General features: G+C 39.8%; 3 protein-coding genes across 3 annotated transcripts; 2 read left to right on the plus strand and 1 right to left on the minus strand.

The window, feature by feature from the left end:
• The first annotated feature begins 2,900 nt into the window (after positions 1–2,900).
• Positions 2,901–6,422, plus strand: LOC131799205 (uncharacterized). Its single transcript, XM_059116910.2, has 2 exons — positions 2,901–5,812; positions 6,079–6,422. Exons 1-2 carry the CDS (start codon positions 3,055–3,057, stop codon positions 6,375–6,377), a joined length of 3,057 nt encoding a protein of 1,018 aa, XP_058972893.2. The 5' UTR covers positions 2,901–3,054; the 3' UTR covers positions 6,378–6,422.
• A 432-nt stretch (positions 6,423–6,854) lies between these two features.
• Positions 6,855–9,252, minus strand: LOC131799182 (major facilitator superfamily domain-containing protein 6). The gene is made up of 2 exons (XM_059116881.2): positions 7,580–9,252; positions 6,855–7,395 (listed from the first exon to the last, which is right to left on the minus strand). The coding sequence occupies exons 1-2, from the start codon at positions 9,129–9,131 to the stop codon at positions 7,028–7,030; spliced, it is 1,920 nt and encodes a 639-aa protein (XP_058972864.2). The 5' UTR covers positions 9,132–9,252; the 3' UTR covers positions 6,855–7,027.
• A 636-nt stretch (positions 9,253–9,888) lies between these two features.
• Positions 9,889–12,210, plus strand: LOC131799183 (major facilitator superfamily domain-containing protein 6). Its single transcript, XM_059116882.2, has 2 exons — positions 9,889–11,506; positions 11,711–12,210. Exons 1-2 carry the CDS (start codon positions 10,072–10,074, stop codon positions 11,929–11,931), a joined length of 1,656 nt encoding a protein of 551 aa, XP_058972865.1. The 5' UTR covers positions 9,889–10,071; the 3' UTR covers positions 11,932–12,210.
• Positions 12,211–12,802: the final 592 nt, after the last annotated feature.

The raw sequence follows: 12,802 nt of genomic DNA on the forward strand, positions 1-12,802 counted from the left end.
TTTAAGTTGGACTCCCCTTTTCACTGAGGGGGGGGGGCGGGGCTGAGGGGAGAGAAAGCTGTAGCTGGAGTGTTTGTTTGGAAGCTTGGCATATTAACTCCGCCCACGCTCCTTCAAATCGTGATGATGGAGGCTTACTTCCTGACGCCTATTTACACCTTGCCAGAAAAAAGGCGGCTAATTAGTGATCGTATGAAAGGACCTCCTGTTGCAGCACTTAGATCACCCCTGATGAAGGCACTAGACGGGAGTGTCGGGACGTTGGGTCTATGAATTGTAAGTTCTTCGGTTACATTCATTAAATATGCAAACCAGAGTAGCATCAAACCATGTCTGATTGTCCACCTGGTTGCCATGTGAACTTTGATATATTTTATTTGAGTGTGTGTTTCTGTACTTTTCCTTTAACGACTGGCAGTAGCACCACTGGGTTCTTGATTTGCCTCTAACTAAAGGTTCTAACTAATCTGAGTTGTCCCCAAACTCATCAGAGTTGTCGCCAAAATTCTCTGAGTTATAATAACTTCTTTAATCGTTCGTCTCACGATGTGGTTACTTGAGAAGTAGATCGCTACACTTTAAATGCATACTGCTAGTCTTCATTGGTCGATGGGGTCGACTGCTCACGCGTTACCATTTGTATCACGGCGATCTAAGATGATAGGTGGATTTCGATCCCCATTGTTCCGGTGAGTTCTGGTTTTCCGAGAGGTCTGACTCCAAGTTGTTCCCTCGGCGGTTTGCTGTCGTACCGGTCTCCCGTTGTGTTTCTTGATCGTTGGTATCCACACTTCAGGAATTTCGATTCCTTTATCCCTGTTGATGTTATCAGGGTGAAGTATCATGCGGATAGCTTCCTTAACTCCTCTGGTGTACCAGTGTGAGTCATGATCAACAAACTTTTACTTTGTTCCAAAGTGGGTGGTGGCCGGTCTTGTTGGCGTGCTCAAAAACGGTGCAGGTCTGGGTACGGACTAAACGTGTATCCCTCTCGTGTTCTTTCATCCTCTCTGGCATAGGTCTTCCCGTTTCACCAATGTAGATTTTGCTGCATTCACAAGGAATCCTGTAAACCACGCTCTCCTGTCTGGGTGGATTTACAGTTTCCTTTGGTCGTACCAAATGCGATCTAAGTGTCGCGTCGAACTTGAAGACTGCGCGAATACCTTGTTGTTGTGGGCAACGGCGAAGAGGCTCTGGTGCATCTTTTACATAGGGTAAAACCGCTGTGGACTTGAACTGCGTCACAGGCTCTTTGCTTGGGGATGAGTTTATTGTTTTCGTAACCTTCTTTGTACAAAAGGTTTCGAAACTTATACTTTCTTGTCGTGTTTCTCGACAAGAAAGTATAAATGGGTTCTGGAAAATTTGCAGGTGGTTGGTACAGAAAAGTCATTGAACCCAAATATGTCGAGTTGCATTTCTAAGGTTTTTAGAGTTGTTGGTTTGTCTTTTTGTTTTGTAACATTAAGGAGGGGGGGAGGCTGAGATGGAGGGAGATTAGGGAAGTGGTTTTGTTAACTTACCACCTTTCCTAGATCACCACCTTTAATGTGATTGTAGCTCATTTATTTCAGCAACGACTACGATGTCTTAGGGCGCAAATCCCGCGCGCATTTCTCGAAGGTGAATAGGAAAGGATATTTGGAGGATGAATTGCAAGTTAGAGCGTGCCTTCAACAACCAATATTTTAATTTAATTAGTAAGTTAGCTGACGACAGCTTTGGCTCAGAGGTGCCTACTTCTTGCGCGGATTATTACTTAATAGACAAGAGGAAAAAAGCAAAACTAAGTTGATAATTTCATCCCCTTTTCGTAGAAGCCTTGGTCAATCCAGTCAAAAGGTGTGTGGGAAAAAATCTTTTGAATTTGAATTTTTCAATTTTCACCTTCCTTCAGTATTCAGTGTTGTGCTTTACTCTATTGCTTAATATACATTACAGGAAAAGAAAAGTTTGCCCTTGGTATGACGTACTTTTTGGGATACAAAGTGTGTCGTTCAATTTGTGACATTTTATACATTGTGTGACATACTGCTATTTTTACTGGCAAGGTAACTAAAATTACGTAAAGAAATGTTGCGTCTCTAAGGACAAGTTGCTTCCTTGTTTGACATTGCAATATGTAACTTGCCTTAATTATAGATTACATTTTTGTAAAATTTTTATCAAATAATTATTTTGTTCCTTTAAGCTAGCAAGGGTTGTCTAAGCTTTTATCAAGATATATATCAAACAGAGCGTATGACGGTGTTTAACGCTATTCTTAGCATGGTGACTTAGTTATTATTGTTGTTATTATTATTATTGTTATTTTATTATTCTATAATGTACCATGTCATTTCATCGTAACCACTCAACCTTATCTGGCTGTAGACCAATCAAACTCAGCGTGATAATTTACCTTACTAAAATCAGTCGAAAGACTTCAAACGTGTCGTCACCCAGTGTTCCAAGCTACGCTTGACTCATCTTTGTAGATGAAAAATTTTTGTTTGCAAAATGACTCAGCTTAAACATATTTGAACTTTGGTTAGGGTATTGTTGAATCCCTGTTCTATAGTGTGATCTCATAAAATTGCCTTAAAAAGTATCCTCAAAGCTTTACACAGGTCACCCAAGCTTCCTTACGGTAACTTTTAATTGTTTTCTTGTAACACAGTTTTCCCCTTCAAAATCAGAAGGCTTCGTCAGTTGAAAATCCAACCGATAAGACTAAAAGACTGATCAAAAAGCAGCGTTCCATCACTTGCAGTGTATAGATCAGGAATAAGGAAACAAATCACTGTATTTCTGCTTGATTTAGCACACTTTTAAATAATTGATCAACCCACCTGCCACCCGTCAAATAACATAGCCCGGCAATTATGCGAACAAAATTAATGACAGAATCAAGAAAATCACCAAGTTTAGCGTCGACCGAAAAAGAGTAATGATCTCATATTATATTGTTAGGAGCTTTGTAAGCGCATTCATGCCGGCTTTATTTGTAAAGAACAAGTGATCCCAAGGACAAACCACTTAGACATAAACCGAAACACATCTTATTACGACATGGCTGAAAGAGCGTGGTTTCGGATCAACCGTGATCTCTTGGTTTACAAAGCTTTCTACTTCTTTTTCCTGAGTGGTTTCGGCTCTATATTTCCATATCTTCCTGTGTATTTTCGTCAGATTGGTCTGTCAGCTAGTCAGGTTGGTCTGCTCCTCGGTTTGCGGCCGATTGTTCAATTTGCCAGCGCTCCATTCTGGGCCATCATGGCGGACAAATACAGGAAACGGAAATCCGTGTTGGTCATGTCAGTTTTGTCTTGGCTTATTATGACATTAACGTTAGCGTTTGTGGAGCCTACGAACGAAATCTGTGAGATTCGACAAGGCAATGATACACATAACCATGTTTATAATTACACCAGAGTTAAGACTGGGTTTTTTCGACGCGAACTTTTGTGGCAAAAAACTCACTTTGACGAGGCAAACGAAACAGAACTGATCCGCCAAAGGGCCGTGGATGTTGTACCTATTTATATTGCAGGACAAAACAAGGGTCGCCTTGAATCAAGTTTAAGGAACAAATCACTCTCAGATGCTAGCAAAAATCATGTGAATCAAAGTATGGTCGAGAGTACTACCCAAGGACTAAAACGGACTTTTGATAAGCGAAACGACAGCTTTGTGTTTCAAAAACGTAACAAGCAGACCAGTGCTGATCCAAATAATGGAATATTGTATCTTAAAACATTGACCTCCACTCGGGGTTTTACGGAGTCAAAGGACTTAGTAAACAATACAGAGATGTATCGTCTTCACAGCGAGCGAAGTCCAAAGTCAAAAGCAAAACTGGTTCATACGACTTCACAAACAACCACCAGCCAAAGGGTACTTACACATTCAATTAACTCAAAGCACCTTTGGCGTTCTGATAAATCAGGGAATTTTCCAAGCAAGAACGAGAACAGAAACCGTACCTCGAAGAATTTATATAAAAGCCCTGGGCAATATCATTTCAATACCAGCATCAATCATAAATATAGAAATAAAGAACCAGGTGAAATCAACGGATCAATCCTCACGTCTAATTTCCAGTCACCCGTAGGAAACATGGGAAAGAAAAATAACAATTCATCGACTGATAAGAGAAGGCAAAATAAACCTGATGCACCCGTAGTTATTGAATTCTCTAGAATTTTTATCCCATCCGGTAAAGACGCGAGTGATGATAGCTTCAGCAATCATGAAAACTCTAGCAATGGAAATAGGACCAAATTTTTGCCGCACAAGACTATTCACTCCACGCAACATTTACAACAAGTAAGTGACAGCATCTCTGAACCGTTGCTGAGTGAAGCAGGGCTTTCAAATCGCATCAACACCTCAGCAAACCAAGTTGATAGAGCAAACATAAAAGCAATCAGCAACAGCCTATTACAGTTGAAAGATAAGCTATCAAAGATCATGGGAGTTGATTCCAAAACCACAACAACGGAAAATGGCCAGCCCCTTGACACAAAGAAGAAAGGAAATGATACACGTTCTAGTAATGATTCTGTTGTCACGTCCTTCAACCGATCTCCTACTCAAACACTCCAGATTCGTGTTCATCACAAAAACGTCTCAAACGAAATCGATAAACTTCATCAAAGTCAGTCAGAGAAGTCAGACACAGAAGTTTTGATTCATACGGGAATTTCAGTGTTAAATTCAGTCAATTACACTAATAACTTAATGCCTTCAAATTTAAATAGTCTGAACAATACTGACGAGTTAATGTCACCAGATGATTCTTTTAGTAGTTCTGGAGATGCTTTGTTCACATCCTCTTCTCTTGTAACAAATGACAATTTGACATTGCATGATCTCCAAACTGATATGGAAGAGAGTAACCAAACTACTTTCAAAAATAACTCTACCATCATCACTTTAAACAGCAATTCCGATTATTCCTCAGAAAACAGGATGAAAGATTTCAGCAAAACCATTCAAGCAGAATTAATGCAAAACACACCACAACCTGCAAGAAATACACAGTCAAAACTGTGGATGACTAATTTACTTAAGACCAACTCCTCTGAATTGAAGAGAATTTTTACCATTCTTCTTGTTCTAGTTGTTGTAGGAGAATTTCTCGAGGCTCCGTCAACGACATTAGCAGACGCTTCCCTGTTGGAACACCTTGGTGAAGAGCGACGGTACTACGGAAAACAACGGTTATGGGGTTCGCTTGGATTCGGGCTGTCTTCGTTCCTTGTCGGAGTGCTTTTGGAGAAGTCACGTCATCTCGTTTGTGGTGAGCAATACACAGATTACATGATTTGTTTTTGTGTATTTGCTCTCTTAATGGTGATGACATTGTTTATATCCACGACGTTTAAATTTCAATACAAAGAAACTGATGTTAAACAAACAAGTGTTTTATCAGCTCTTTGTAATATTCACTATGGTTCGTGTCTTATGGCGGCATGCTTCATGGGAGTAGGTCATGGAATGTCCCATAGTTTTCTGAACTGGTTTCTTGAAGATCTTGGAGCAACTAAGACATTAATGGGTGTGGCAGTTATTTGTCGCAGCTCTTTGGATTTATTAACATTTTTCGTGGCTGGAAGTCTCATCAAAGCCATTGGACAGATAAAAATCATGATAGGAGCGCTGATATCATATGGAGTTGCATTTACTATGTACTCGCTGCTCACAAACCCATGGTGGGTTTTACCAATAGAGATGTTGGTTGGATGTACGTACGCTGCCTCATGGTCGGCTTGCACTTCATATATGGCGGGTGCAGCGTCCTCAGAATCAGTCACAACTATCCAAGGTAAGAAAGCTACTCTTGCTAAGGTGGACCTTCTTTAGCATTTTACTCGAGTTTAATTGTAATTTTGATTGTGATTCTTTGCTCGGGATGTATATCGATTAAATGTAGGGGTTTATTGATTGTTCTACCTTTGTCTAATTTTATAAATTTAAAGGTAAAACCGAAGGAAAGTAAAAATACCAAAACTATCGACTACCACGAATGTTATTTGAGCAGAGGGTATTCCTGGTCTTATTAAATCGGTGTATTTTCTTGTTTGTCCACAGGGATTCTTCAAGGAGTTTACTGGGGACTGGGAACAGGTTCAGGTACAATAACAGGCGGGTTTTTAATCCATCATATTGGAGCTGTGGCAACATTCCGTTGTGTGGCTTGTGCCTCGTTTGTAGTTTGTATTCTGTTTTGCCTGGCGCAGTGCAAGTTTACGCGAGAATCAACCGAGTACTCTGAGATGAAGTATACTTACCTTCCTACAGTGGAATCAAAAGACACCGAAGAACTGCTGAGAGGATACAGAGTCTCAAAGACTTTAAAACACAAGCACAGCTCTATGAGAAAACATTAAATCACAATGGTCGATGTAAAATTGTTTATAGTTAAATAAAATATACTGATCCACCAAAAAAGTCTGAGACCCGTTCTGTAGTACAAACAAGACTTTCTGTACTGTTACCTAAAGACACCTAACACCTCAATTCAGCGTTCTAATTACAAAATATTAACAACAGGATTATCTCTTATTTGCAATTTCATTGATCAAGAGAAACCATACAAACACCTAGCTAGTTGTGTTCTCTTGCAGTCAATACGTATATCTTATTCAATGTGGGAGGTCTGCATGGCAATAAACTTTAAGCTGAGGGTCATACTACTCAATACAAAGTTGCACAAGCAAAGGTCATTGTCAGATCAGTAGTAGCAGTCGCTGTGAGCTCCGCATGGAAATTAACTTTTTAAAACATTTTTATTTAAAATTATGTAGTGACACAATCATAAAAGCTTTAAGCGCTAAATATCAACGTTTATTAGTAAAGATGTCGCTATAGATGAAACGATTCAGGATTGTGGCAAGCTGTATAGCCTCAAAAATAATTAAAAATTAATTGTTACACTGAGAGATAAAAGAGGACGAGATGAAAGCACACATCATGAGGAACGAGATTCAATTGACTATGTGACTTTCCGTTGAATAAGGACAAAATCGGTTTGATCAGATTAGTAATACTTGTCCCAGTCTTCTGTCCGTGAATCACTTGCCTCAGGCTCCGCGACTCCGACAGAAGCCTGCTGAAACTGGCCGTTGAACTGGTTTTGTGCTCGAGTGTCATTTGTATAGCTTAAGTTCTTATTTTGTATTTTCTCGCTGTCAACGAAGTTGTGAAAGGTGTCAAGCAATACTGAATAGTAATTACGGTGTCGGAAATTGAGGTGTTTCAGGCCCGTAGTGAATATTACGATAGAAATGACAGCTGCCATGGTAAAAACACGGAACGCAATAATTGGCCCTGCCACGCGAGTGAGACTTTCACCAAACACAAGGCCAAGAATTCCACCGACACCCCAGTAGATGCTCTGGAACACACCTGCAGGAAAATAAGAAAGAAGGTTATTAGTTCAGCGAATACGTAAGTGTTTTCACGCTTAACTCGCAAAGCTTGTTTTAAGTGATAGACACTAGAAACAACCTTTGCAGGTTGTGACCCGCTTGTTTTAAAATTGTTCAACTTAGAAAACTCAAAACAATGCTAAAACAGTGCTTCCTATCACCTTGTACGGTTGCCAGGCAATCCAGGGGAGAAGAATTCGCCAAATACGTGGTACATACTACGAATGAAGTGGCAAATGTGAATCCTTCCAGTAGACCAAGAGGGATGAGCTGCCAAGAACTTGTTACAAAGGAGCATGCAAAATGATTAAACATGTACGACACTAGAACAGTGAATATCATATTTATATCCCCCATATGGCGTATCAGTTTATGACTCAAGAAAAAGCCAAGGGGTTCTCCAAGGAAGCCAAAAAACATTATTGTAGAAGTAATATGCCCCCCTTTGGCCTTAGAGAGATAAGTGACGTGAAATTTTGAAATCACTGAATGTGAAAAGCCCATGAAAGCCGCGGTCGCAGCAAACGTTCCGTAATGTTTTGTGTTGTAAGTAGTTTTGAGCCTCTCATTGGGGAAATTTTCAACTGGCCTTTGTGGTATCTCGAACTTGATTAAGACTAGTAATATCACAATTGTAATTACACAATAAAAGCAAAAGTTGATAACGTAGTCGGCGTAGATGTGCCCGCACATTTGCCGCTGAGAATTGTTGACTAAGATCCCGGTAATGAGGAAAAATATTAGGTAGCCTATTGAACCAAATTGCTTTTGATATCCATACACAGCTGTATCCTCCTCCACTTGCTTGGCGAGTAACACTGTATCAGCCATGAAGAAAACTGGACATAAGAATATTTCCTCGAAAACAACCAGAGCTAAAGCACCAACAAATATATGATGGAGCCGAGAAGTGTTTTCCCTAAGCTCATTCCTTGTGGTAAAGTTGAATTGAATTTGATTGAGTGGCTCTTTGGGTTTTGACTTGAGATTAGAAATTGGAATTGTGGTGATGCTGCGAGTCTTGTTGTTACTGGTAATGTTAGGCTCTCTATCATGGTCAAATGACTCTCCGGTTCCACTTCCTGATACTTCACTCTCTTGAGGCGATCCCGAACCAGATGATATCTGTACCTCAACGCTGTCAAAGCCATTGGTACTACGTAAGTCGTTTATGGGATTCCTAGGAATCAGCTTTGATCGTCTTGTAAAGTACTCACTAACTCGTCTTCGCCTGAAGAATCCTGTCTGCATCACAGTGGAGTTTATAACTTTCGAGTCAGTTTCGTTGAGAGAAACCAGCTGGCACATCTGGCCAGTGGGCTCAACAAAGGCCAATGAAATGGTCCCTATAAGCCATACAAAAGTGCAAAACTGGAGCATCATTTTCTTTGGCAAATAACGATCAGCAAGAACTCCCCACAATGGACTTAAAAGGAGTTGTACAAATGGACGAATGCTAACGAGGACATCAACTTGATACGAAGAGAAACCGATTTGTCGAAAGTATGATGACAGAAACGGGAATGTTGTCGCCAATGAACTGTACAAGAAGAAATAGAATGCTTTAAAAACAAGAAGAGGCTTGTCGACTCGAGCGAGGTGGACATCACTTTGGTTAAGAAGTCTCTGAAATGTGGACCGACTGTAGTTTGTACTCATTTGGTCTGCAAATTCAACGAGCTCTTTAACGTTCTTTTTACGTTTTAAGTCCATTACATCAAGCACGGTTCAGCAACGAACAGAGAAGTTACGCTACGGTTCCTAACATTTTCTATGAGATCAGCCCAAACATTGGGGGCTATTGAGAGATAGAGTACAACTGATCCACATCCGGGGATTGCTCGCTTGCGCAGGTGGTAAGAGCAAACAGCCGGTGGCAGACTTTTCTGTGCTGGTCATGTGGCCGGTCACGTGCTAAATGTTAAGAAATTATAAACAGACGTGTGGTACAAGACACAGAACAACGTGTTTAAAGTAGAGGACAAAACGAACCCTGCTCATGATTCAAAATTATGGTTGATTTTAAAGAATTTGAAAAGGAATAATTTTTACTCTAATCCTGAATTTGTCTGCTGGACAAGTTTTCTCTTGCGTAGCTAATGAAACAGTTGTTAGGGTCCACTTCTTTTCACTCATGATTAGAATTCATCGAATAATTTCAGCAGCCTTGGGACACTAAGGAGACCTCTTCTGCAAAGTGCCACTCGTCCTTTAATTTTTTTCTTTTTGCGGGTAAACTTTAGTTCCTCGTAGAGGCTTGCACATTAAAACTGAAGAAGTCATTGTTTTTCTTTGAAACTGTATCAGAGAAAAGTTTTTTTACCGTTTCTATGGATGACCAGTCTATGCATAATTCTTATGACAGCTGATCATTTTTAGAAAATGTGTAATCTGTATTCAGTCTAGTCTCATTTTATTTGACGCCGTTTGCATTCTGCTTGGTGAGATAAAAAGAAACAAAGGAGGAGAAGAAAATAACAAGCAATTCCGCAGGTGGTCAATAAGCCAGTTAAATTGTTTCACAATAATCCTGTCTTGGATACCATATCTTAACACTGGTGGGACAGATCGTTTGAACAGGTAAATTCAGTTACCTGATCTAGAGATTTATTGGTTCCGGACGCAACTCACGAAAGAGTTCTTTGACGACAAAATGATAAAGGAGGATAAAAAAAGTTCAAATAAAGGAGACCATGAAAGGGAGACCACTAAGCGCTTTAAGGATTCGCTCGGAGAAGAACTTCAAGTGGACAGGACGTTGTTATGCTACAAAGCATTTTATTTCCTATTTTTCGCTGGATTTGGAGCGTCGTTTCCATATATGGCACTATATTTCAAGCAGATTGGTCTGAGCGCCAGCTCTGTTGGAATACTAGCAGGAATAAGGCCAATTATTCAATTTGTTAGTGGCCCTTTCTGGGCAATTTTAGCCGACCGGTTCAAGGCCAGGAAAGCAGTTTTGTTATTCTCAATTTTTTCATGGCTCATAATGACCTTGGCTCTCTTGATTCCTACAACCCACAAGACACAGTGCAAAGCCATTAAAGAGAATACTACTGAAGTTGACTTGTCAGTGAGTCGACGGCAGCAGTTAATTCAATTTGGTGCTCAGAGAGAGTACTCAAAATCAACCTCCCATATGCGAGGAAATTTCGACACTGACAAGAACACTAAGCGAGTTAATAGACCAAGTGGCGCAAAACTACTTTTTCATATTTCTCCATTTCAAACGTACTTCCTACCAAGCTCTCATGAAGAACCTGATTTTGAAGTGGGCCATCCCAACCCGAAAATCTACGATTTGGTTTATGATCAGACCGAAGTGTATCAAGTATTTATTTACTTGTTGATTTTAGTTGTAATCGGAGAGTTCCTTGAGGCACCAACCTTCATAATGACCGATGCTGCCTTGCTGCAGAAGTTAGGAGACGAACGAAGGCATTATGGAAAAACTCGATTGTTTGGATCGTTAGGTTTTGCGTTTGCTTCATTAACAGTTGGCGGGTTACTCGACAGCACGGAGTATAGGTACTGTGGACGAGTTATGAACGATTACAGGTTGCTGTTTTATTCATTTGGCATCATCATGGCTCTGGTATTTTTATTTGCAGCTTGGATGTTTGAGTTTACGTACGATGAAGCAGAAAATAAGGAACTCGGAGAACACACTGGAACTACTAAAGAGATCTTAACATTGTTGCTTAAATTTCAGTATGCATTCTTTATTACTATATCGTTTTTTCTTGGATTATCCAATGGATTATTTTTTAACTTTCTCAACTGGTATCTTGAGGACCTCGGAGCAAGCAAATTATTGATGGGAATTGCAACAATTTTTCGTGCCATTGCTTTAATTATTGCATACATATTCAACGCGCTTTTATCGAAGCTATTTGGCCATGTGCGCTTGATGCTGTTTAGTGTGCTGGGATATTTTGTATTATTTGGAAGTTTCTCCATCATCCATAATCCTTGGTGGTCATTGCTATTGGAGTTCTTAGAAGGAATTACCTACGGAACAGCTTGGTCCACAGCTGTCACTCATTTGGCTGATGCTACACCTCAAGGTGGTGCCGCCACAATGCAAGGTCTCGGTTACTGATCAGACAGTACTATTGATGATGTAGAAAATTGATAATTGATTAATTTCGCCTACATGATGTCTCAAGTCGGGCCTCTGTTCTTAAGAAGTCTATATTTAATTACTACTTAATCATTTAGTAAAATGCTATAGAAGTAACCATGTCGAGTTTTCCTTTTCTCTAAACATTAAAGCAGTGTTTTCTTTCCAGGTATCCTTCAGGGAATTTATTGGGGTCTTGGAGGAGGTTTGGGCGCCATTTTTGGAGGAATTCTTATGGATGAATATGGAGCTGTACCGTCTTTCCGTTCAGGGGCTGTTATCTCAGCCACGGTCTTAATTGTCAGCGGCTGTATTCAAGCTTGCATTTCCCAAACAAAGGAAGAAGAGAAGTTAAAAGCGTTTAGTGGAAAACGCAATGAAATACACTGACATCTCTCATCTCTTCATTCACGGCAGACAGCAAACGCGTTCCAGTGAAAGTTGGTCGCATTAGACCTGATGCAATTTTGAGCGGTTTGAAATTTAAAAAAAAAAACCTGAAGGAAGTGACGAAGTCTTTCTCCTAATTATATTCAAGCCAGCGTAATGAGTGCATTGAAATCTAGCTTTTCTTTTGAGAAGTCAGCCCTGACTGATTGCTGCCTGAAGGATTTCATTTGCTATATCATTGTAACTTTTATTTGATCAATAATTTGCCAATTAAACTTTACTTTCCTCAAATTTTGTCCTTTTTAGATAGATTATTTAAAAACCGAGATTTGAGTGAATAGAACATTCAGATCTGTATGGATGAAATGATGCATTAAGGTAGAGCCTTCACTTATCACAATTCTATAGAAGCTTCCAGTCCTCAATAACTGGTGCATTGTTCTTCATGCTGGTTGTTTTATTTGGGGTATTAAGGATTTTTAATCCACAAGGGATTTTTGGATGAAGCAACAGATGAAATCAGTGCACGTAAATAAAGAGGATACTCGCCTGAATTTTCCGTAGTTCACACTCCGAACCTGTATCATCGATACATAAGAAATGGTTAGTATGACTGACATCAATATATCTTACAACATGTAACGAGGATGAGCGCGCTTCGATTCACTCGAAAAGTGGAGAAGCTGAAAGCTCGTGTTACCATGAAAAGTCGAGAAAAGAGTAAAACTATAGCACTACTGTAAGATAAACTTATAATGATATTTATTTAAAAAACGATATTGAGCTTTATTGAGCGCTAATATCCATCTTTTACCTGGACCTAAGATCAGTAAAAGATAAAGCAAACGCGATGCTCTTTTGTTATCATCAT

This window comes from Pocillopora verrucosa, chromosome 10 (assembly GCF_036669915.1).
Source record: "Pocillopora verrucosa isolate sample1 chromosome 10, ASM3666991v2, whole genome shotgun sequence".
Lineage (NCBI taxonomy): Eukaryota > Metazoa > Cnidaria > Anthozoa > Scleractinia > Pocilloporidae > Pocillopora > Pocillopora verrucosa.

What these genes read in the sequence shown, in the direction of transcription:
- LOC131799205 (XM_059116910.2), top strand. Translation starts at nt 3,055, where the DNA reads ATGGCTGAAAGAGCGTGGTTTCGGATCAACCGTGATCTCTTGGTTTAC. An exon ending in ATCAGTCACAACTATCCAAG is followed by an intron (nt 5,813 to 6,078) that starts GTAAGAAAGCTA and finishes GTTTGTCCACAG; the next exon opens with GGATTCTTCAAGGAGTTTAC.
- LOC131799182 (XM_059116881.2), bottom strand. Translation starts at nt 9,131, where the DNA reads ATGGACTTAAAACGTAAAAAGAACGTTAAAGAGCTCGTTGAATTTGCA. An exon ending in TTGCCTGGCAACCGTACAAG is followed by an intron (nt 7,396 to 7,579) that starts GTGATAGGAAGC and finishes ATTTTCCTGCAG; the next exon opens with GTGTGTTCCAGAGCATCTAC.
- LOC131799183 (XM_059116882.2), top strand. Translation starts at nt 10,072, where the DNA reads ATGATAAAGGAGGATAAAAAAAGTTCAAATAAAGGAGACCATGAAAGG. An exon ending in TGGTGCCGCCACAATGCAAG is followed by an intron (nt 11,507 to 11,710) that starts GTCTCGGTTACT and finishes TTTTCTTTCCAG; the next exon opens with GTATCCTTCAGGGAATTTAT.